General features: G+C 37.8%; 1 protein-coding gene across 1 annotated transcript in view; it reads left to right on the forward strand.

The window, feature by feature from the left end:
* Window positions 1-21,812, forward strand: part of LOC106514228 (CUB and sushi domain-containing protein 3) — a gene marked incomplete in the record, with an annotated part of 356,940 nt that overhangs the window by 168,198 nt on the left and 166,930 nt on the right. The window contains 9 exon segments of the mRNA XM_014003387.1: window positions 3,998-4,213; window positions 5,568-5,756; window positions 6,183-6,352; window positions 8,278-8,434; window positions 10,394-10,585; window positions 12,972-13,098; window positions 13,939-14,141; window positions 19,865-20,056; window positions 21,155-21,293. Coding sequence (XP_013858841.1) covers window positions 3,998-4,213; window positions 5,568-5,756; window positions 6,183-6,352; window positions 8,278-8,434; window positions 10,394-10,585; window positions 12,972-13,098; window positions 13,939-14,141; window positions 19,865-20,056; window positions 21,155-21,293 — 1,585 coding nt within the window.

Here is a 21,812-nt window from a genome sequence, read left to right on the forward strand (position 1 = left end):
CACACACACACACACACACACACACACACACACACACACACACACACACACACACACACACACACACATGCTTACTGAGTGCTATGTAATTACTTCACCAAACTGTTCACACTTTTCATGGTAAACAATAACATTTCATGTCATATTTACCTTTGTAAGTGTTGCTTTGCTCCTTTGATGTTCAATAATAACTGGCGTCATGTTTGCTGGTGCCCATATCCAGCAGTCACCATGCGAGAGGCGGGGTACACCCTTGGACAGGTTGCAAATTCATCACAGGGACACAGAGACAAACAGCTCGTACTTCTGTGAAGAACTGCCTACAGTGTCATTAAATAAGCTTCTCATGGTGAATTATGTTAATGATGTCCTGTGCAGTTAAAAAAACAAACAAAACTCTCCATTAAAAAACTACCTGCGGATGTACTGTGGTGGCTGATTTAAATCCTTCTTTTTAGTATTTAAATGATTCAGTTGGGTTTTATATAAATTGGAACTGCAATGCTTTGGTTTGAAATTTTCCTTATTCTAATTTTACCATCCTCTCTTTTGCCCCTTTTCTGATGTGTGTTTCAAAGCAGCTGTTTTGTTTTTAGAGTTCCTTTAAATCTAAACGAGATGCTTCACGCCCCGCCCACCTCCAGCTTTCAGACCAGTCCAGTCTAGTTTAGTAGAAGGCTTTACATTTAGTAGTAGGCTTTACATTGACCTTGTGGTGCAGAAGCATTTTATTTACAAATTATTTCACATGTGTCAACAAGGGAAGACTTGTCCATCCAGCCTTATGTTGGAGCCAAATTCTGACCCAGAGGAGAATGAAGATGACTAAATTGTAGTAAGTCCAGAACTTATTAAGAAGTGTTGTCGCAAACAGTTTGACATAATAGTTTAGAAAACAGAGAAAGCTGAATGGGTTATAAAATACGACCCAAAAGGTATATAAAGACATCCACGCAGCACCAGGAGAGACTAAACTCAACTTTTCCGCACTCCTAGAGATTCCGAGTACACAAGAACATTTATTTAAAAGGTAACCAAAAATGTGGATTTTGAATATCTCTCCTTTAAGTTAAAAATCCTCTTACTTAAAAAAAGCCTTGATCTTAAGGATCATTGTAACTGTACATATTGTGCAGGAAAAAAATGAACACTGATTTTAATCTGTGGCTGTCAACATGTTCACATGTTCTTAGTGGCCTTATTTATCCTTTACCTAAAGGAGTTTGTAAAACTTTTACTTGACATGTAAGCACAGCTATTAAATCTGTTCACAAAACTTTAATTTTCATGTTTTATGAACACATTTGGCTTGTCGGGGGAAACAAAATCAGCTTGATGAACTGCACCTTGTACGTTTGCTGTGTTTTAAGAATGAAGATGGACCTCACAGAGGTGACTCCTGATTAAATTGATCAGCTTTATTCTCTCCAAAGAAATTATCAATCATTTGATTTTGTTATTAATTTTAGGGTCATTTGGGACATTCTTTATCAAGTGAGCTGAACATTGTGGAGAACATTACAGTCTTATTGGAACAGATACAACAGATGGTGTAGACATGGCAGCACTGATTGTGCTGAAAAGCAGCCAGTTGGCCATCATGGAGGGAAACAGGATGTTGTTATTGAGTCAGAACTCAAACACACATTGTTCATCAATGTACATCACTCTACATGTACATGCACACTGATCTCCTGTTGCTGTGATAAAAAAATATCATTATTTGTTGCTACAAAATGTAAAAAGTCGTTTTACAGCTTTGTACTTCTTTTCCCTTTTCTGTGCAATCAAACCTTTTGGTATTTTCATCTTGTTTCATAAAACAACCTTAATCTTTCAGCAGTTTTCAGAGATGTTGGACCACCGTTTAAAACAAAGGGTCAAAACTGCACATTGTCTGATTTTCACACTCATTTCCCTTTTCTGTGATGACTTTGATGCTGACTTTGACACGTTGTAAATGTTTGATGCGCTCCACTGTCAAGGGAGGGGTGGAAGAATGTAGAACTCAGCAGAGGTTTAGAAGATTGTTGGTTAATGTCAGAGTCAAGAATCAAAACCATATTTTAGGATTACATATTTTTCTTGGTGAGACTGGGTATAAATTCGGATTTGGTCCATTAGAGTAGTTGTCCATCATTTGAAACTTTCACTTTTTTTTAAATGATATAAAAGAATAATGCCAATGAGCACAAGGTATAGAACCTGTATTTCCTTGTATTTGTGAAAAGTCGCCAGTGTTGGCAAAGCTCTGAAGGAAGGTTCATGATGAAAAAATTAGACATTTTATTACAAAAAATTATTGTACTGCTGAAGCAGGGTTTTTACAAAAAAAATCACAAGCCTGTTTTGCCAAGAACAGAAACAACAAAGACAATGATCCAACAGATAAACCTGGAAACTATCTTTACACAAAGGGAGGTAATTAATAACAAACACAAGAATGTGCTTAATATTTAGAAAACCAAAACAGAGAGCAGAAAGCAAAACTAACAGAAACAAATCAGTGGCGTCTGCAACAAATAAAGTTCAACTAAGATCGTTTTTCTTTGTGTGTGTGTGTGTGTGTGTGTGTGTGTGTGTGTGTGTGTGNGTGTGTGTGTGTGTGTGTGTGTGTGTGTGTGTGTGTGTGTGTGTGTGTGTGTGTTGGCAGGCTTAACAAAACCTGACTCAGAGAACAGTTATTACAAGTTATGGTTTGTTTTTGTTAACTCAGTATGTTCTTTTCAAGCTCAATAGACATTCACAACAAAAGACACATGCTGTGCTACATTTGATGCCGTTAACTTTCACCAAGTTGTGGTCATTTTTGTGTGGCTAATGCTAATTAACTGTGGAGACCAGCTTGAATTGGGCAGACCTCATATGTTAATCAGGTGTAGATGTGGAGCAAAAATTACTTTTGTGCTTCACAATAGTCTAAAAGTTAACTTAAAATTAAACTTAAAGTTAATGCCACAACTCTAAACATAAAAATTGACAGCATACGATGCTCAGACTGTGTTATGGATTAGTATTTGCTACTACCACACTAAATTTTAGCTTTATCTGTTAAAAATGGCTGATTATAAAGATATTTTTTTGTGTTTACTGATGCTGCTTGGCTACTGTGACAATTCTGAATTGGACTGACTTTGGACATTAACAAGTTGTAGAGGAACAAATGATATCCATTGGTTGATTTCAAGGAGTTTCATTAAAAGCCATTCAGTGATTCACAATTTAGTTTCCAAAGCTCCAGCATGAATGGTTTGCTGCTTTAAAGAATATATAAAAATGAACATATGATATCATTCAACTGTCTTCTTCAACAGTGGACAATAAACATTAAGCAATTAATTAAATCAGCAATATAACAGACTTAGTCAAAGTCAGAAAAACTATGAAAACATACACTAACATTCTAATTCTGATGCTTTTGTCAAGCAAGATTTTTATTTTCTGTTATTGTAGCACACACAGCAACAGCACATTTTTGTTTCTAAGTATATTTATCATAAATGTTGTGCTGAGAATTATGCAAATCATCATATAGCATGGGCATAAAGCAAAAACAGCACAACAATAGACTTAACGAAACATTTTTCTCCAGAACTATAAAATGATACTTTCATGAAAACAAGAGACACCTTTGACAATCAACCTTTAATTTAAATGTAATGTAATGTAAATGGCTCGTGCTATTTTTTTCTGCATTTAATCAATGTTACTTTACTGTGATATTTAAAAAAAAATACAGCCACTGCAGCATGGATGTTTTTCTTGCCCTAAGGATTAAAATTGTATTAGTGGATAAATGAAATTAATTTAGATAAATGCAGACTTAATCAAGATGATGACATTTGAAATCACAGATGAATTAATGAATTGTAACACATTGTAGACAAAACAAGGAAAATATTTGCAGAACACAGACATTAGAGCTCAGGCTCTCTGCAAACAGTTTCTCTATTTTTCCTACATCCAATGCTGGACTCTTATTATTTTGTCCTTCAAGGTGTCCAGTTCACTTTTCACTCCTTCCACCTGGAGGATCATCACGACTACCTCCTGATAACAGAAAATGGCAGCTTCGCTCAGCCCCTGGCTCGACTCACTGGCTCGGAGAGGCCTGCGCCGGTTAACGCTGGCCTGTATGGGAACTTCAAGGCCCAGCTACGCTTCATTTCTGATTTCTCCATATCTCTACAGGGTTTCAACATCTCCTTCTCGGGTAGGAAGGCATATGTCGCCTCTGTCTGTTGGGGGGAATGGTGGGAGAGAGGCACTGATACCGTCGGTGCGTCGAAATGAAATGTTTGAAAGAAGGATGGAAGATAAATGGTGTGGAAAAGGGAGGAATAGGAGGGTTCAAAATGTGGTGGGTGGTGTTGTCGAGGAAAGGTAAAATGCCAGATTGAAAGGCAGTGACAGGCAGACAGAAAACTGAAAGAGACTGTCTCCTTTCAGTGAAGAGATCAAAAGCTCGGAACCTGTCTGAAGCTTGCATAAAGTAACATGTAAGGGTTTTTTTTATTCCTTTGTCGGTCAGTGGGCTGAATCATGCCTCGGGGCTCGCTGTTTCGAGGCGCATCATTACTACACAGGGAGGTCATACAGGTAGTAGGTGTCTGACCACGATAATAATACTCATCAAAGCATGTGGGCCAGTTTCCTGAGGACTGAGGAGACTGCAGTGTACTGAAAAATGGGCTCCATACTGAGACCAAGGAATGGATAATTACAGAGAAGTGGAAATATATGTTTTACAGAGAGATATAGAGTGGAGGTGAGACAGATGGTGATGCTGAGCGAGCAGAGTCAGGGCAGAAAGAGAGCAACGTCGTGCTACAGAGACATAGTCAGGAAGAAAAAAGAGGAAGTCTCTGTTTCATGAGCCTTCTTGCTAAATATTTGCCTGCTGTTTGCTGAAGTGAAGCATAATTTATGCAGCCATGAATATTTATGAAACCGTTGCTGATTGTGTGGGTTTTTGTCCTTGCTCCTATAATTAGCAACTATAGATTTCCCTGATTAGAATTCATTTTTTGACCTTTTAAGACCTTTGATCAGATGCCGCCGATGCTCTCAGGCCACATCCTACCACCACTATAATGCTCCGCTGGGCCCAAATCAATAGGCCCGTATAGTTCTGCATACCGGCCAATACTGGGAGACTTTGAGAGAAATGCTGATGGCATTAAGTTGATATTCTTCAGACCCAGTCTGAGTTGCGTCTTCTCAAATCTTAAAGCCACCAATCACCATCCATGTGTAAAAAGATTTGCACAGAGGGTGGCCTGGTTTTTCAAGCCCATCCTTCATCTAGACATCTTAAGCTTTGGGCACGTATCCCAACCTGATGAAGTGTCCTTGAGCAAGATAGTTAATCCTCCCCTCCTGACAATATTTCTTTCTGTGGCTTGAATGTGTAGTTGCCTTTGTAGCATGAATCGAGCCCTGATTGTCAGGGTTCATTTAGGATCAGGTTTAACCAACAGTGTCATTATCTTAAATTTGTGAGACGGGGTTTGCATTTGTCCCCGCCGATTTGTTCCTGTGTTGAATTCTTGTCGCCGTCTTTGCAGAGTACAATCTGGAGCCCTGTCAGGATCCCGGAACCCCTCGGTTCGGCTGGCACACGGGCTCCAGGTTTGGCATTGGCGACTCGCTGTTGTTCTACTGCAACAAGGGCTATCGACTCCAGGGGGCCAGGGAGATCGTGTGCTTGGGGGGCGGCCGCCGCATGTGGAGCGCCCCTCTGCCAAGGTGTGTGGGTACGTGGTCAGCTGCTTTTCTTTTCTTGTTTCTGTATTACTTAGACATTAGTCAGTGTTGACATACAGTAGCGTTCGGAACAGATATGAACTTTTATGAGACACTTAATGAGTAATCGAAAATGTCCACTAAGAACAGTTCATTCTCTAATCTTCTGTGTTTGTGTTGCATAAGAGCCGGTGAATGCTTTTACAATGATCATTTAATAGTCTACTCAGCGTCTCATAATGCGTCACTGCCAGTTGATAATGATTTCTACGACAGGAAAGTAATAATTGTTCATCCAAAGAAAGCAGTTAAATTGTACCTTTATCTCTTTAGGTAATGATCTAGTTAAGCTATGTTTATTTGATCCCATTTGCAGAGCAAATTGTTGTAGAAGTGATTTTGTCCGACTGATTTTGTGCTTGTTCGTTTTCCTGCAGCGGAGTGCGGATCGACAGTCTCCAACAATGAGGGAGTTCTTCTGTCTCCAAACTACCCGATGAACTATGACAACAGCCACGAATGTGTGTACAGCATTCAGGTCCAAACAGGCAAAGGCATCAACATCACCGCCAGCACCTTTCAGCTTGCGCAAGGTGACATCCTCAAGGTAAATCATCCCATTTCCTTTTCTTTGCTAACAGGAAGTAGATAACAAACAAACAAACAGGGAGCCTGCCACAGCTGAATAAATGTGTGTAATTTCATATTTAAGTATGTGAACAGGGTCTTAGTGGGTTTTATTTTGCACAAAAATGGGATTCTAAAGGAGGGGTTTGATGTAGAAGTGCCAGCCAGAACACATTTTTGTTCTGACATAAAAATCTGAGGTCAAACAACAAACTGCAGCAGAATCGCTTTCAGAAGCAAAACATATGTATCTCTTTGCTTGAGGACATTTTATCAGTTTTGGTAAGCATCCCCAGATGGGATGTAAATAACTATGTGCCATAAATTGCTACGCAATCCTCACTTCACAGCTGGAATACACTCTTTTGGGATGCAGATGTCTTGTCGCATACTTTAACTAACTTAGGTATTGTTGTAGGTTTTTCATATTGCCTCATATTTAGTCCTTTTTGTGAAAATCAGAAATGCAGATTTGGTCTGAAAGAAAATAAAACACTGCCTCTAGATTTTCAGAGAACATCCAAAAGTCTTTTATCTAAAGCCATTTCTTATATATCCATCAGGAAAGGTTACATACAGTATATTGCTGGAACAACATAACTGTTGTTTTGCACATAACTTCTATAAGTTGTTGTCAGTAAAAACTGTTAAAATATATACAAAAAAATCAATATTTATTGATAAAAAGGCAAAAAGTTAATGGGTAATGGACTGTACTTATGTAGCTCCTTTCTAGCCAACCAGACTACTCCAAGTCCTTTATAAAACAATCTGTGCTCTCATTTACCCAGCCACAGCACTTTACTCTACTCTACTCATGAGTATTACGCTCTTAAGGTTGTGCACTTTAAAAGTTTTAATATAGTTTTTGGATTATAGCACTGAGTTAAAAGTAATTATTGTAATGTGTTTTTTTAAGTTATGCAGTTTTTGCGAGTTTTTAGTACATAAGAGCTAACATGTTTTCAAGGACAACTTTAATTTATTATTAATGCTATTTATTAATTACTGAGCACAAGCTGAAGCAAGAACTAATAACTAAGTACTATCAGTCTCAAAAGTTTTAATGTCCATACACGTCCATCTCAACCCATGCAGCACAGACAGTAGAGCTGTGACTGACCTTAACCAGCAATCACACTCCACATACACAACAAACACAAACCAGTTGCCCTTTTTTTCTTTTTCAGTATCTTATCTACATTAAACAACAATTACTGCAAACCTCGCCTGTAATGAATTCTAATCAGAAAGCCAAAGAAAAAGGGATAACAATAATACTGTCACCTAAAATTAACTGAAGCATTTCATCGTGATTTGAGTGAGCTGCAACTGCTGTGTCATGGTTTGAGTTTTTGGGTTTTGTTTGGATTTTAATGCATTTCTCTTTATGCTGATTATGAGTTTGATGTCTGACCCTTCCTGTCACTGTCTCTAGATGTTCTCAGTTTCTTAAGTTTTCTCATTTCTGATGGGTTTTCATCAGAAGTTCTCAGATTCTTTGCTGACATCGTCATCTCTTGTAATGATTTGGTTTGCCTTTGGATGCTCTGTACATTTTCAGTTTAGTCATTAAAATTGGCTTTGATAATCCTTTTGCCTCCTTTGTGTCCTACATTTGTGTTTTCCCTTCAACTACCATCTGTCATTTTAAGACTCTATGAACTTGCATACCTTTAAATTGTTTTAGTGAGCTGATAGCTTGACCCAATCGTACTATTTTTTTTCCTGATTGTCTGCGGCAGCACTCTTAAAGCATCCCTTTCTAATAATTTGTTTAAAGAAAGTCAAACATAAACCAATAATATGAAACAAAAAGACATTAACAATCAGACAGTTTTTCTTTAATTATTTTTTTTCTAATATAAATGGAAAAACTCACAAACTCTTTTTGTCTTTGTTTAGCTTTATGATGGTAAGGATGGAACAGCTCCACTCCTTGGCACTTACACAGGCACGGTGATGCAGGGCCTGTCCCTTACCAGCACTTCCAACTATTTGTGGCTTGAATTCTACTCGGACCACGAGTCGACAGCAGTGGGGTTCCGCCTCATATACCACAGTAAGTTGCATTTTATTTCCCTCGGGAATTGGGCTCCTAAACCTTATCCAAATGTGAATTTAGCCTCATTTTAAGAGCCTGGCAATTCAAGTAGCTGAGTTTAAAAGAAGGTTTTAATTGACCCTCACCCTGCCTCTTCGTGTCTCTCACTGTCAGGGAATCCATTAGGCACAGCGTGATGTTTCTGCCCCTCTCCAGCAGGAAAATGAGCAATTTTCTTTTCGTCTTTCCTGTCCTTCTGTCTCTCTGTGTGAAATCCGTCCCTTCTTTATCTTTTGCACTCTACTCCAGCAATTAGCGTCCAATGCTGCCTAACTGCACCTTGTTAAAACAATTGAATTATTGTTGGAACTGTTTGAAATCCCTGTGTAGATTGTTTGAGAAGGTGGGGTAAATGTGTGGGTTTTTTTATTTTTATTTTTTTGGATACACTGTTTACAGTGTGTGCTCTTTCCCACATGCATGAGTGAATGTGTGCATTGAAAGTTTTGGCCATCGCTCTAAGTAGGCCAGTAATGAATGGATAGAGTTAAGTTTCCCCTCTAACGGGCTTGCTGACTGTGTGTTGTTGCTAACCGTTGCTAATTTATTACTCTGACAAGAAGATGCTGTGGTGAGACTGCATTTTACTGTCCAATTTAAAGTGTTTTTGTTTCTCACCTGCAACTGAATATTCCAAGCATTATTATTATTTTTGTAAGGGTTTACTTAGTTGAAAATCAACAACTAGTCTTAAAAACAGGTTGTGTTAAAGTTCTATCATTTTTGAATAATTTAAAAGCATCTTCTTGGTACTTTACACTTAGTATGCTCACAGTTTGTGAACATTGCATCGAATGTGCCAGGTACAGATGCTAAACTATCAGTTGTCATCCTGACAGATCTGAGTAAACTAAGAAAATTTACATTTATCAGTACTATAAGCTCATCACAGCACAATACCTAATTACCATCTGTTTCTAAACACAACCGCAATTAGTCGAGTCGAAATGCCTTAATTACAAACTGCCCTGTTGAGTTACGGAGCAAATTATTATTAGGAATCACAGACAGTAATTGGTTTCTTTTGTGATTTTTTCTTCTTTTTTTTTCCAGAGATGTGCTCAAGGTAAAAAGCATTATGTAGGCCTAGCACCTTTTATCTATTTGAAAGTGCAGTCTTCATTTGGTCTTTTCACTTAGATTGAATGGCTCTTTTAAACTTGGAGAGGATTGACTGATGTATGAATCAAAGAGGGCAACGAGAAGGTGGGCTATGGCCCGCCTAAATCTTGTCTGAACATGAAATCTGATCATGTTTTCATGACTTTTTTTTACCCAAAGGCCTGAGGTAATTTTCTAAATGTGAGCATTAACTGCTGGGGATTTATATTGGCCATGACACTTGTAATACTACAGTGCTATAACACCTAGCACCGACACAGACCTCGCTGCGAGAAGAGCCCATAAATCAGCGCCGCTGGGTTTATGTGCAGTCACTGTTGCTGCATAGCAGAACACTTGTGTTTTGTACCTGGAAGAGAGGAGCCCATATAAAGGCCATGGTCGTGTTCAGACAAAAGAGTTATTGCATCGTTCTCTTGTTTGTGGTTGTTATTTAATGGCTTCTGTAATCCCAAAGTGATCCAATTGGTTGGGCTGTTTCTCAATCGTAGTAAATGTCCACACTCAATTGAACATTTAATTGTGAATGTCTAATTGTGCTCTCTGTCCAAAAGGAATCATTTACTGCCAAGTCACATAAAAGGACTGTAAGCCTTCATCTGTGCTCAGCCGGAAATTAATTCTCAAAGCTCAATCAATACCTCTTTGCAATACAAATGGATGGAAATGTGGCTCTGGCAAACAAAATAACTGCTTTTCAATGGACTTCACTAACTGCTGACTCACAGTTCTTTGTTCATAGAAGCCTACACTCATTTCTTGTTTTTATTTTTTCACTTCATTTTATCTATTCAGGTTTTGAGCTGTCTCACTGTGATGATCCAGGGGTGCCGCAGTTTGGTTTCAAAATCAGCGATCAGGGTCACTTTGCTGGAAGTTCCATCACGTTCGGCTGCGAACAAGGTTACACTCTGCACGGGAGTGGTGCACTCAAATGCATGACTGGGGAAAGGAGAGCGTGGGACAACAACCTCCCGTCGTGTATTGGTAATCCTTTCTGTTTCTCTCTCCCTCCTGTCTTCATCCTTTTCCCATTTCTCAAAAATATCAGACCAAAATCTCCATGTCATTGTGTCTTATGGTCCACTACTCTGCCACTGTTTGTGTCTTATTTTGTTATTCAGAACAGGCGTGCTGTCAACAGTGCTCAGCTAGGTGTTAATCCAAAGGATTTATCCCAACATGATTTCCACTTAATTGCTGGGTGTTGAAAGAACACACACTGCTTGTCATTTTGAAAGAGAATATAAACAACAGTGATGCTTTATTGCTAATCATTGATCTTTCTTTGTGTTGCTGATGCAGAACTGACTGTGCAGAATCATTAAGACCCCCAGAGTGAAGAACTCTCAATTGCTATCGAGCTTCCAATGCACTGCTTTGACTCTGCTTCGTTCATAGGCCACACATTTGATCAATCAGCATCTTTCTAGAAGTAGAGGCCTAATTATTTGAGTATTCATATCCTATGGATGCATGTACATGAAACGCAGCCACGCTGAGACAAAGAGCCTGAAATGTTAAAGCTATTACCTGCACACAGCGTGAGCCTAAAAGGTGTTGAGGAGCAGAATATGCTGCTGGGTGTCTGCCAGTGATGGATTAGAGTACAAATGATTTACAAATTTCAAACATGAGTGAAATTACACTTTAAATGCCATCAGGTTTTTTTTTGTTTTGTTTAGTTTTTTAATTGCCTGTTTTCAGTGAAGCATGCCTTTGGTTTGGCATAGTGTCTAGCAATGACCAATAAAGGACAAAAGACCTAAATTAGCCCATTAACTGCCTTTTTGAAAAGCACTGGATTTCTAAATGGTCAACATTTTTGTCCCTTTTGTCTGTGTTGAATGTGAAAAGAAAATTCCTGCCATTTCTTGAAGGTCACAGCCTTGCTTCCCTCAAGTACTTTCGCAACTGCCCTCTGTTATGATACTGATTATAGCTCACAATTGTAGCAATCTAGTGCAATTTTCTCATTAATTAAGTGTCCTCTAGTCTGTAATTTAGAAAGCAAGACGATAACCAGGAAAGGGATAACATACTGTAGGCTTGATGATGAGATATTTCTCAATTCATTGGCATTTTCTGTCTTTTTTTCTTTTCTTTCCCTTTTTTAACAGTGTTTATCTAGTGTTTATCTTCATCTCTCATCGTCTTGATGAGATGGAAGTCTTTTTACAGATAATGTGTGAAATCATTAGAGGGCTGAATTAGAGACAAAACACAGGAGTAAGTCTTTGCAACTACGGTATCCTTTGGTTCATTTTGATCCAAAATGTGTCTCATTTATTTCATTGAGCTGCAGTGAGACATAAGCTGGCTCGCTTGAACACGTCTCTAGAACATGTAAGGGAGCATCTCACTGGGCTGTGACTTTTGGCACCTAGTTGTTGAACAGCGTTTTCTAGGGAGTCTCAAAAATGTCTCGAAACATTCACAACAGTTCTCAATTTTCTCAACTGAGTCACAAAGGCTTCTTGTTTCAGACCTACTCAATTTAGTTTCCATTTAAATTCTAGAGTGTTGTAGTCTGACAGGCGCATGGGAACTCAACAATGTCAGGAAATATCTGAGGCTACATTCCTTTATGTCCAGGTCTGAAAAAAAAACTGGTCAAAACCTTAATTTTAAAATTGTTCTCTAGTAAATCGAGTCATAAATGTAGGGGTGGCTACCATGGTGTGTATAAAGCAGGCCAAGAAAACTACAATATGGGCAGAGGTGGACAACCAAATAATGACCGCAACCAAGAATGCACATTTCCAATCCATGGTTATGAAAATAGGCCATGGTTTTCAAAAATTGGCTGCTCAGAACAAAGTTGCATGGATTGTTGGTCAATTGGTCACTAACACTAAGAATTCAATAAAACTGCAATCTATATTTTGCCTATTTCGTTGACATTTTTAGTTTTCAACTGTCTCAACCTAATGAGATACCCCTTTCTGTTAAGATCTGTTCTCTTTGTTAAGTATTTATTCTGTCGTTGGTTCTGTTTCATGTTTTTCTAATTAGTCAGTTCAGTTTCTGTCCCCTGCTTGGTTTTGCTTCTGCCACCCGCACCTGCTCCTGCTCGGCCTCTGTGTGCAGATGGTTTTCTTTTGGTTGATGAGCTCTGACTCTTTTGTGTCCTCTGGTTTGGTTTGTCCTGGTTAGTTGGGAATTAACCTGGAATTAACCTAGTTAGTTTTCTGTTTGGTTTGTAGATTGCTATAAAACTTTTTTTTAGAAAATCTTTGCCTTTGTCTGCACTCTGGGTCCCAAATTCAAAAAATAAAATAAAATAAAATAAACACTCACCCAACATGACACCTTCTCTGTGCAGTTGTAAGATGCTTATGTGTCTCGTGTTTGTTTTTGTCTGTGCGAACAGCGGAATGTGGTGGCAGTTTTAAGGGTCAGTCTACAGGCCGGATCCTGTCTCCAGGGTATCCCTTCCCCTACGATAATAATCTGAGGTGTACCTGGACAATTGAGGTCAACACTGGCAACATCGTCAGGTAAATCCAGCTTTACATCTGTACATCTGTCAGTACATACAATCAAAAAGGGGAAGCAAGACATTCAGTGACAATCTTTTGATAAAACTAAAATAAGTTTAAGTTTATAAAGTAGAATGAGATGTAAAGGCTTCTTATAAACTCAAAGATCGATTAACATGTTCACACCTCAAGGGATAAAAACATCCTAAAGTGTTTTTGCGGTATGTTAAGTAACTAAAGACTGGGCTTAATATACCATGTCATCAAGGGAAAATGGCCAGCAGCAGCTCCATTACCGATGAATGGTAGAGGGACTTTGACAGCCCCCAGGGGAATGTTCCTGAGACATGAAAGGCCTTTTTTCTTTTTTTTTTTTCCTTTTTGTTGCAAGCTCCACATATTACTGCGAAACAGAACTCTTTTTGGCGTAAAGGTCGACGTAAACAGTCACCCTCACTGACACTTTTGGTCAGAAGAGCTGCTTCAGGCCATCTTTTGATGCGACTGCAGAGAATACTGTGGTCTTGTGCTTTATTTTCTTCAATTTGGATTAAATTTATGAGCAAAAACTTAGCTGAATTACTTAAAAGCATAGAGACAGTGATTTATGGTATTTTTTTTTGCGTTGATCTTGTTTTTCTTCCATATCAGCTCTCATATGAACATTTATTTCTGGCTGTGTTTTGACAACAAAATTGCTTAAGGGAAGGCAGACAGTAATTTAACATAATATAATTAAATAAACTGTAATACCACAATTGAGCTGATTCAGGTTTTTGTACACAAGATTATTTATCCATTTTAAATTCAGAGAAGGCAAATGCTTTTGGCTAAAAGTTTCTTATTTACCTTTTTCAGTCTCCAGTTTCTTGCCTTTGACACCGAGGCGTCTCATGACATTTTGAAGGTGTGGGACGGACCTCCTGAGAACGAGATGTCTCTAAAGGAGGTCAGTGGCTCGCTGCTGCCTGAGGGGATCCACTCCACTCTCAACGTGGTCACCATTCAGTTTGAGACGGACTTTTACATCACCAAGTCTGGTTTTGCCATCGACTTCTCGAGTAAGTGTTTATTTCTAAAATCTGCTCCATCTCTAAAACACTGATTCCCAACCTATTGTCCTCAAAGCCACCTTTTCTTACTTCTGAGCCAAGCTGAGCACCTCAGTCACTCACTACTCCTCACCTCTCCTAAAGGCCTGTTTTATCTTTAACAAAATAATAAAGTAAATAGCTACAACTTTTATTTGCAAAAAGGAATAAAAACAATAAAAACTGAGTTATAGTTTTAATCTGTCTGACAAACAAATTATATTTTCATAAATTCTGAGCAAAAAAGATTGTTGGATAAATTAATTATCAAGACACAAGGAATGATGAACGACTAGCAGCTCTCTTTCAGTAGCATGAACTGAATTTCTGTACAACAGTCAGGTTTTTAAAGGGTCCCCTTCAAAGTGGGTTGAGTGTCCTGCTATACGGACCCACAATCTCCTGTTCTCCCCAGGCATTACCCAAACAGTTCATCTATTTGGCCCACCTGCCTAAAAGGGGGTCGTAAACCTAATTATGTTCTACAAGCTAAATAAACAAGTTACAAAGAACAGCATTTACATCTGTCTTTTACACACAACATTTCCATTCACAAGTCATGAGTTCAGTTATAGTAGATAAACACAGATCAACAGCATTAATATGTCACAATTAGATGAACCATAATATTTTAAATCACAATTTAACCAATAAAGATCAATCCCCCCGCACACACACTCTGCTATCTGCCCCCAGTTTGATTAAGATTAAAAATAATTTTTACTACTCTATTTAAATGTCGAGTGGAAAAAGAAACACCATGTATGCCATGTAAAAGGTGTAATAATTTTTTTAGCATGCTGGTGTAGATGCCTAACGTCAAGATCAATTCTGTGGAATTGGGTGCTTCCAAATAGATTGAGTTTACAGATCCTCTCTCCAGTTTGCCTAAGGCTACTGGTTTTTCAAAACTAAAAGAGGACTTGTGCAGAAAGTAAATGTTTCCATTGAGAAAACACTACAGTAAAAATATTTTTATGTGGTAGTTTAGACTTAATATGTCAGTGAAAATGCAAGATGAGGAAGAGGCTTGATTGTAATTCCGCTTTCTGCAGAACATGCATTCTCTTTCCACTGACTCATTTTCTATTTCTGATTCAAATGGGATCTTTAAGACAACGTTTATTTTCGTCATTATCTCTCGTTTCACGGATGTTAAATATCATCCATGCATTTTGAAATAACAATCAAAATATTTGCTCTAGAATCGTCTGGGGTTGGCCTTGGGGTGTTGTGGTGTTTTGATGTTTGTAACAACGTGTTCTTTTCTGGTTCTGAATGTGTGTTTAATGCTTGTTTGTATTCAGCTCATCTTGTTTGTGTCTGTTTAAGGTTTTGTGCTGTGTTTTAGTCGGAGCGTCATTATTTGTTTGCTGATGGATGTGTGATTTAAGTTTAATGGCATACTGCAGTTCTGTGTCACAAAGGTAGCTCAGTCTAACACTGACTCACCATGGTAACATCCACTGAACTCATCATCTGCAAAAGCAGTTTTAGTCCAGTTTCAAATTACTTCCTTTTTAAAATTAGATCATTTACTGATGATGTTCCAGATAAAAAATAGACTTAATATTAAAGGCCTAGAATTCCTGCAAGTAATGCATTTTGCCTGCTGCCTTTTTGTTGAGGATTTTTTTTTAAATAGATCATCTTGTGTTGAGTTATAGCCATTTTAATTTATGCTGGATGTTATAAGGCATGAGCCCATGTGATAATGTTAAATATTTCTACATACATCGAGGCTCAGTATGTGTTGAAGATGAATTTTAGCATCAATAAAAAAGAAAAAAAAGATGAATTTTAGCTACCACATTAGTTCAATATTTGTAATTTTCACTAAATCATAGATGTATTTTGTGTTTTATGAAGTTGCTTAGCTGAAGCAGCTATCTTGACTGCAAAAATAGTTGTATATGCACAAGTTATTACTTTCTGAACATTTCATCAATGGATGGATGGATGGATGGATGGATGGATGGATGGATGGATGGATGGATGGATGGATGGATGGATGGATGGATGGATGGATGGATAGGTNTCAATGGATGGATGGATGGATGGATGGATGGATGGATGGATGGATGGATGGATGGATGGATGGATGGATGGATGGATGGATGGATGGATAGGTTGACAGAAAATTAATGATTCGGTGCGGAAATTTAGTGTCACAATTTGATATTTTTTCAATGCAAAAAAGAAATGCCATTGCCCATCTTAACTTGTAATTTATTGAAATGAATTATGAACATTTGTTAAAAACTCAAAACTGCAGTTTTTAAATTAAATGTTGCCAAAACAGCAAGTTTCTTAGTGGATCTGCGTTCGATAATGCAGCCTAGGTGGAGTAGTCGAACGCAGATTCACTGAGCTTTTAACACAGTGCATCTTCAGAAGAAAAGTTCATAAAATAAAATAAAAATCTGTACTGTTTGAAACAGTGCATATTGAACCTAGAGCACTACATTGAACAATTTAATACAGCTGCTTGTATTGTTTCACCCTAATTGGTGGGTAGGTAGATAGATGGGTACATAGATGGGTGGGTATTTAAGATGGATAGATAAAATCTTGTCCAGTCTTTGCACAGATTACTTACGTAATGAAATTGAACTCCAACAACTGTAAGCACAAAAGAAAAAAATACTTCACTGCAAGATATTTGAATATACTAAAAAACTTGTAGGTTGGATGGGTGCATATTCTCTGCCACCCACGATGCTTTGCTGTTGGACCACAGTGAGAAAAAAACAGTTGTGGAACAAGTTACCTTTTTTGGGATTTCACAAGTATTAGAAAACATTATTTTGTGTTTGTGTATCAGATTGTGTATTTTATTTGGTCGTTGTAGGCATGTTGTGAAACTTTTCATGCAAAAAAAAAAAACCTTCCTGCAGATGTTTTCTTGATCCAGTTTATACAACAGAGTCGCAGCTGTGTTGAACTCACAGTTATGCCCTTCTGGTCTGTTTTTGTTGGTTTTGCTCTCCTCTCACTTAGTCCTTCTTGGCTAATTACCACATCTGCTTTGTTTTGGTCTTACTGACTTAGTAATTATCAGGAATGTGAATATTAAATTGTTTTTTTTTATTGCATTTTTTGTTCTTTGTTATTTTATTATTTTTTATTTTCTAAATTTAAAAAAAAAAAGATTTTTACCAGTTCATACATTTTTCTGGTGGACACCTCTTATGGTGCCATTCCTGCTGCGTAGCTGTATTTCGTTAAAAAAAAAATTTCAGTAGCAACACTGACTGTTAGGAGTAAAAATGATGCCTAGTAAAACAGGAAGAAACACTGTTCAACAAATGTTTAGTGACTTAGTTAAACCACAGTGTTTTTTTCACTCTGAACATCTTTTTTTTTATATTTAAGATGAATCTTAAAATAAAGCTGTTTGTGCACTCATTTAATTTGGCAGTACATAGCTTATTAAATGACAATCATTTTTATTCATTGTTTTATTTTTGTTTTGTATGGAGTGACTTTGGATTGAAAAAAATGTACACATGGCCACAAGATAACACATGGTCACAAGATAATTATTGATCTCCACTCAAAAAATACAACATTTGCATTGGATTTATTTAAATAAATTATGTCAACAGGTTCTACTCAGCTGAATTGAGTAAATCTAAAACATTTTTTTTCATTTACTTTATAAGTGAATGTGAAGTAATTGTGTTAGATTTACTCAATTCAATTGTGAAGAACCTGTTGACATAATTTATTTAAATAAATCCAATGCAAATGTTGTATTTTTTGAGTGGCAGAGGCTGTTTTAGATGTACAAGTTTGATTTTTTTCCCATTTTATTATATAAATGAGTGACACACTTCAGTCCCTTACGTCAGGCATGAAGTAATTCAAAGCATTATTTGTTCCAGCGATGAGACGTGGCTGTCAACCGTAGTTCTCCAAAAAGTTATATATTTTTGAAGTAGACTTTTCTCTCACACTGTAGCTTTGCTGCCGAAGGAGTCAGAGTAATGTCACATTCAAGAATGCAGTAAAAAAATCTGTTTCCAGACATTTACCTCATTCAAATTCAATGTCACCTCTGAAATAGTAAACTATTGTGAAAAAAAAAAACAACCATTAAATTGAATCATGGAGGTACAATATTTTCTTTGGAATAAGTGTGGGGTACCTTCGAACAGTTAAAAAGAAATGCATATTCATTCATAGTCTGACTCCAACAATGTCTGTATCTCTCACAAAGCGACAGCTCAGAATGATTTTGTGGCCACGCATTTTTATTTTATTCCTTTTTATTCAGTGTCACTGTATGGTCTCTGTACCAGTGCAGAGCAGAATCATTTATTTTCAGATGTACTAGATAAATAAACACACTGGAACATGTATTTTGATATGAGATCGTTAACAGTGTATCATATTGACCACAGGCCTGAAATGCACGACCCTTGCTTATATAGTTCATGGTTTTCAGTTCCTCCTTCTCAGGATTTTGTCTCTGCTTGTATTAGATGCTCTGTGTGCTCCTTTAGGTTAAGATTTGTCCTTAGTTTTTCTGCCATGCGGTTCGTTCACAGATACCTTGCTTCACAGGGCTCCTGGTTTTGTTTTGAAGTGGGCCTATTATGAGGGTCTTAGCACAAGTTAGGATCCATCTGTGGGCCATACGAAACATGTTCATTTGATTTAATTCGCAAAAAGGATCTCAAATAATGAAATTTCATCTTTTCAGTTCTTCCTGTTCTTCAGCGCTCTCCAGAACGTACTGTATGCAGAAGTTGCTATGGAAACCCCCCTCCCCTATCCCCCCCTATCCGTTTGTTTACTTTAGCTCTGCCCCCCGACATGGTAGAAGTTTCCAAAGTGAAATTATTTTCACAAACTACAGCTTTCTTTGGCAATATTGTTAGAACATTGTCATCAAAGATAAAAATAAAATTAATCCAGGCATCTCTGTTCTCCATGGCTGCTGTAAAAACAGAACTATCGTCTTTTGAGGAAGTGGGCGGAGCTTCACCTCTGGTTGTGAGGAGCAGGACTCTGGTTTAGGTTGCTAAGTGACTATTATTGTGACGTCAGAATAGCGTGCTTTGAGAAATACCATGTTTCCATGTACCTAAAGATACATGTAATTACAGCTAAAAAAACGGCTGGGTGCATTTTTTGGTGTTTGGACTGCTTCTCTAAGCAGTAGGGACCCAGAATTAAGTTTAAAAAACATGAAAAAAAAAGAGTTTTGCATAATAGGCCCACTTTAACTTTCATTTGTTTGCATTGGTATTCTCCACTGCACACAAGCCCAGAACAGTCTGATCTAGGAAGTCAAATGCAATTTGATAACCTTTACCATTTAATTGCACGTTTATGTTTTTTTTTAAGTAATGAAGAAAAACATTAGCATTTTTAAAACAAAAATGAAACATTAAAACTTATTGGGTCAAAGCAGAGTGTGGGATAATGGTGCGATATTTAAAGGAGCCATTAGGTTCTTAGCAGATCGCTCTCAAAGCCCCAAGCTGCAGCACAGCTGCGCTTTGGCTGAAATCAGTCAGTCATTTGCTCAGCGTTAGTTACATTTTCAACTTAACAGCTGTCTGCCATGAGATGTAACACTGTGTGCATGTGTTCTCCCTTGGTTTCACTGATGTCCTGCCAGAGGATCCACATGCACATCTGCTGCTCTCTGCAAGTCATGCGAATGTTTGTTTGCCCTTCAGGTTCACTTGCAACAGCCTGCAGAGATCCTGGTGTCCCCATGAACGGCAGCCGCAACGGAGAGGGGCGGGAGCCCGGCGACTCTGTGACCTTCTCCTGCGATCCGGGTTACGAGTTGCAGGGAGAGAGCAAAATCACCTGCATCCAAGTGGAAAACAGATACTACTGGCAACCCAGCCCTCCAAGCTGCATCGGTGAGGAAGAGGGAGATAAACTGACCTGGAGAGAGGAGGACGGATATGTGGAGGTGATAGAGAAGGCCAGGTGGATTGAAGGCGAGAGTGAAGGGGATGTAAGGGATCAGAAGTAAGGGAAAAAAAAGAGATATGGTGAGAGGCAGAGGGACAAAGTATGTTTTCTTACAGGCTGCAGCAGATATGTGGGACTCCAGAGTTGCTTGAGCTGTTGCTAACTTGTATGTGGAGAAATCTGTTGCTGGTTAGACACTCAGGCCTACAGTCTTTATTAAGTCGTCTTATTAGAGCTTAGCAGCTAATTACTTAACAGTGCAATTAGAAATGATCGCACTAAGTTGTTTTTAGGAAGTCTTTAGTTACTGTTGACTTGTCTAAGAATATTTTATTCTGCCTCAGAATGACTTTTGCATTTGCAAGTTTTGTAGCACATTGACAAAACAACACAGGCTAGCATGTTTTCATGTACAAAAGCATTAGGCTAAATCAACTTCAATTACAATCATAAAAGCATGAGTTTTTTATTAACTGACAATTTACTTTAAGTTTTAATTAATTATGTGCTACATTAATATGGCCCAAAGGGTTCAAACAGTTTTTAGAGAACCAATGAAAATTGGTTGAAGATTGTCAAACAGTAGGTATTGTGGTTTGTTCTGATGAATAGATAATACTGCAGTTTCAGGGATAAAAACTCTTGAAAGCATTCATCATAGTCATTGTGAATAAGTGTAATTCGTTTTTCCAATTGTTATATTTTAGCATTTTTTTGGTTTATATTTTGTGTGCTTGTTTGCTAACCAGATTGAATGCCTTGAGTCTAAAGGCTGATTTTATCATGATGCTGAGGTAAAGTGGGTTAGCCTTCAGTGCTCTCTGTTTTTGCACGTCACAGATGATGCTAAAATCTTTCAGCTAAGGTTTTATATTTCAGCCATTTACTGTATATTAAATGACCTGGTTGTGCTCATTCCTTTCCTGTTTTAAGCTGAAGTGAGCTTAGTTAAAGACTTTACATCAGGGCATGCATACTCAAAGACATTTTGTGATCACTGCATCTTTCTAATTTTTTTCTTCATTTTTTTCTAATCTTTACAGCTCCATGTGGTGGTAATGTCACCGGGTCTTCTGGATTCATTCTCTCTCCCAACTACCCACATCCCTACCCGCACAGCAAGGACTGTGACTGGCTAATTACAGTTCACTCTGACTATGTCATTTCCCTGGCTTTCATCAGGTAATTCAACATCATCATGGTGATTTGGTAATGTTTCTTTTAGATTTGGCATGCAGGATGTGTGTCTGATGCCAGGTCAATCTGTCCTTTCCACTGATGCAGGTTTTCAGCTCTGACAAAGGCTGATGCCTTGTGTGAGAAGTGTTTCTGTTAGCATTCTATTTAAATCTCTTTTTTCAATCTCTTTAAAGCAACATTTTTATACTCTTCAAATTTAATGTACTTTTGTACTCAATGTTTTAGTTTTAATTTTTTTTTTTTTTTTTGTATTTTTTACCTCTAGTTCACATAGTCTGAGCACTTGGTAATAATCACCAAATTCTCTTTCTTATTACATTACTGTTTTTGTTTTACAAATATGTAATTTACATAGAAAATATAAAGGTTAGTGTAAAGCAGGGGTTCTTAAACTTTTTGACCTCGGGGCCCAATATGTTGAACAGAAAGAGCCACAAGGCCCATTCAGATATTACCAGTGTATGGATCAAAATGATAATTATTCTAAATCTTGGTTTAATT

Source organism: Austrofundulus limnaeus, unplaced genomic scaffold (genome assembly GCF_001266775.1).
Source record: "Austrofundulus limnaeus strain Quisiro unplaced genomic scaffold, Austrofundulus_limnaeus-1.0 Scaffold18, whole genome shotgun sequence".
Classification (NCBI taxonomy): domain Eukaryota; kingdom Metazoa; phylum Chordata; class Actinopteri; order Cyprinodontiformes; family Rivulidae; genus Austrofundulus; species Austrofundulus limnaeus.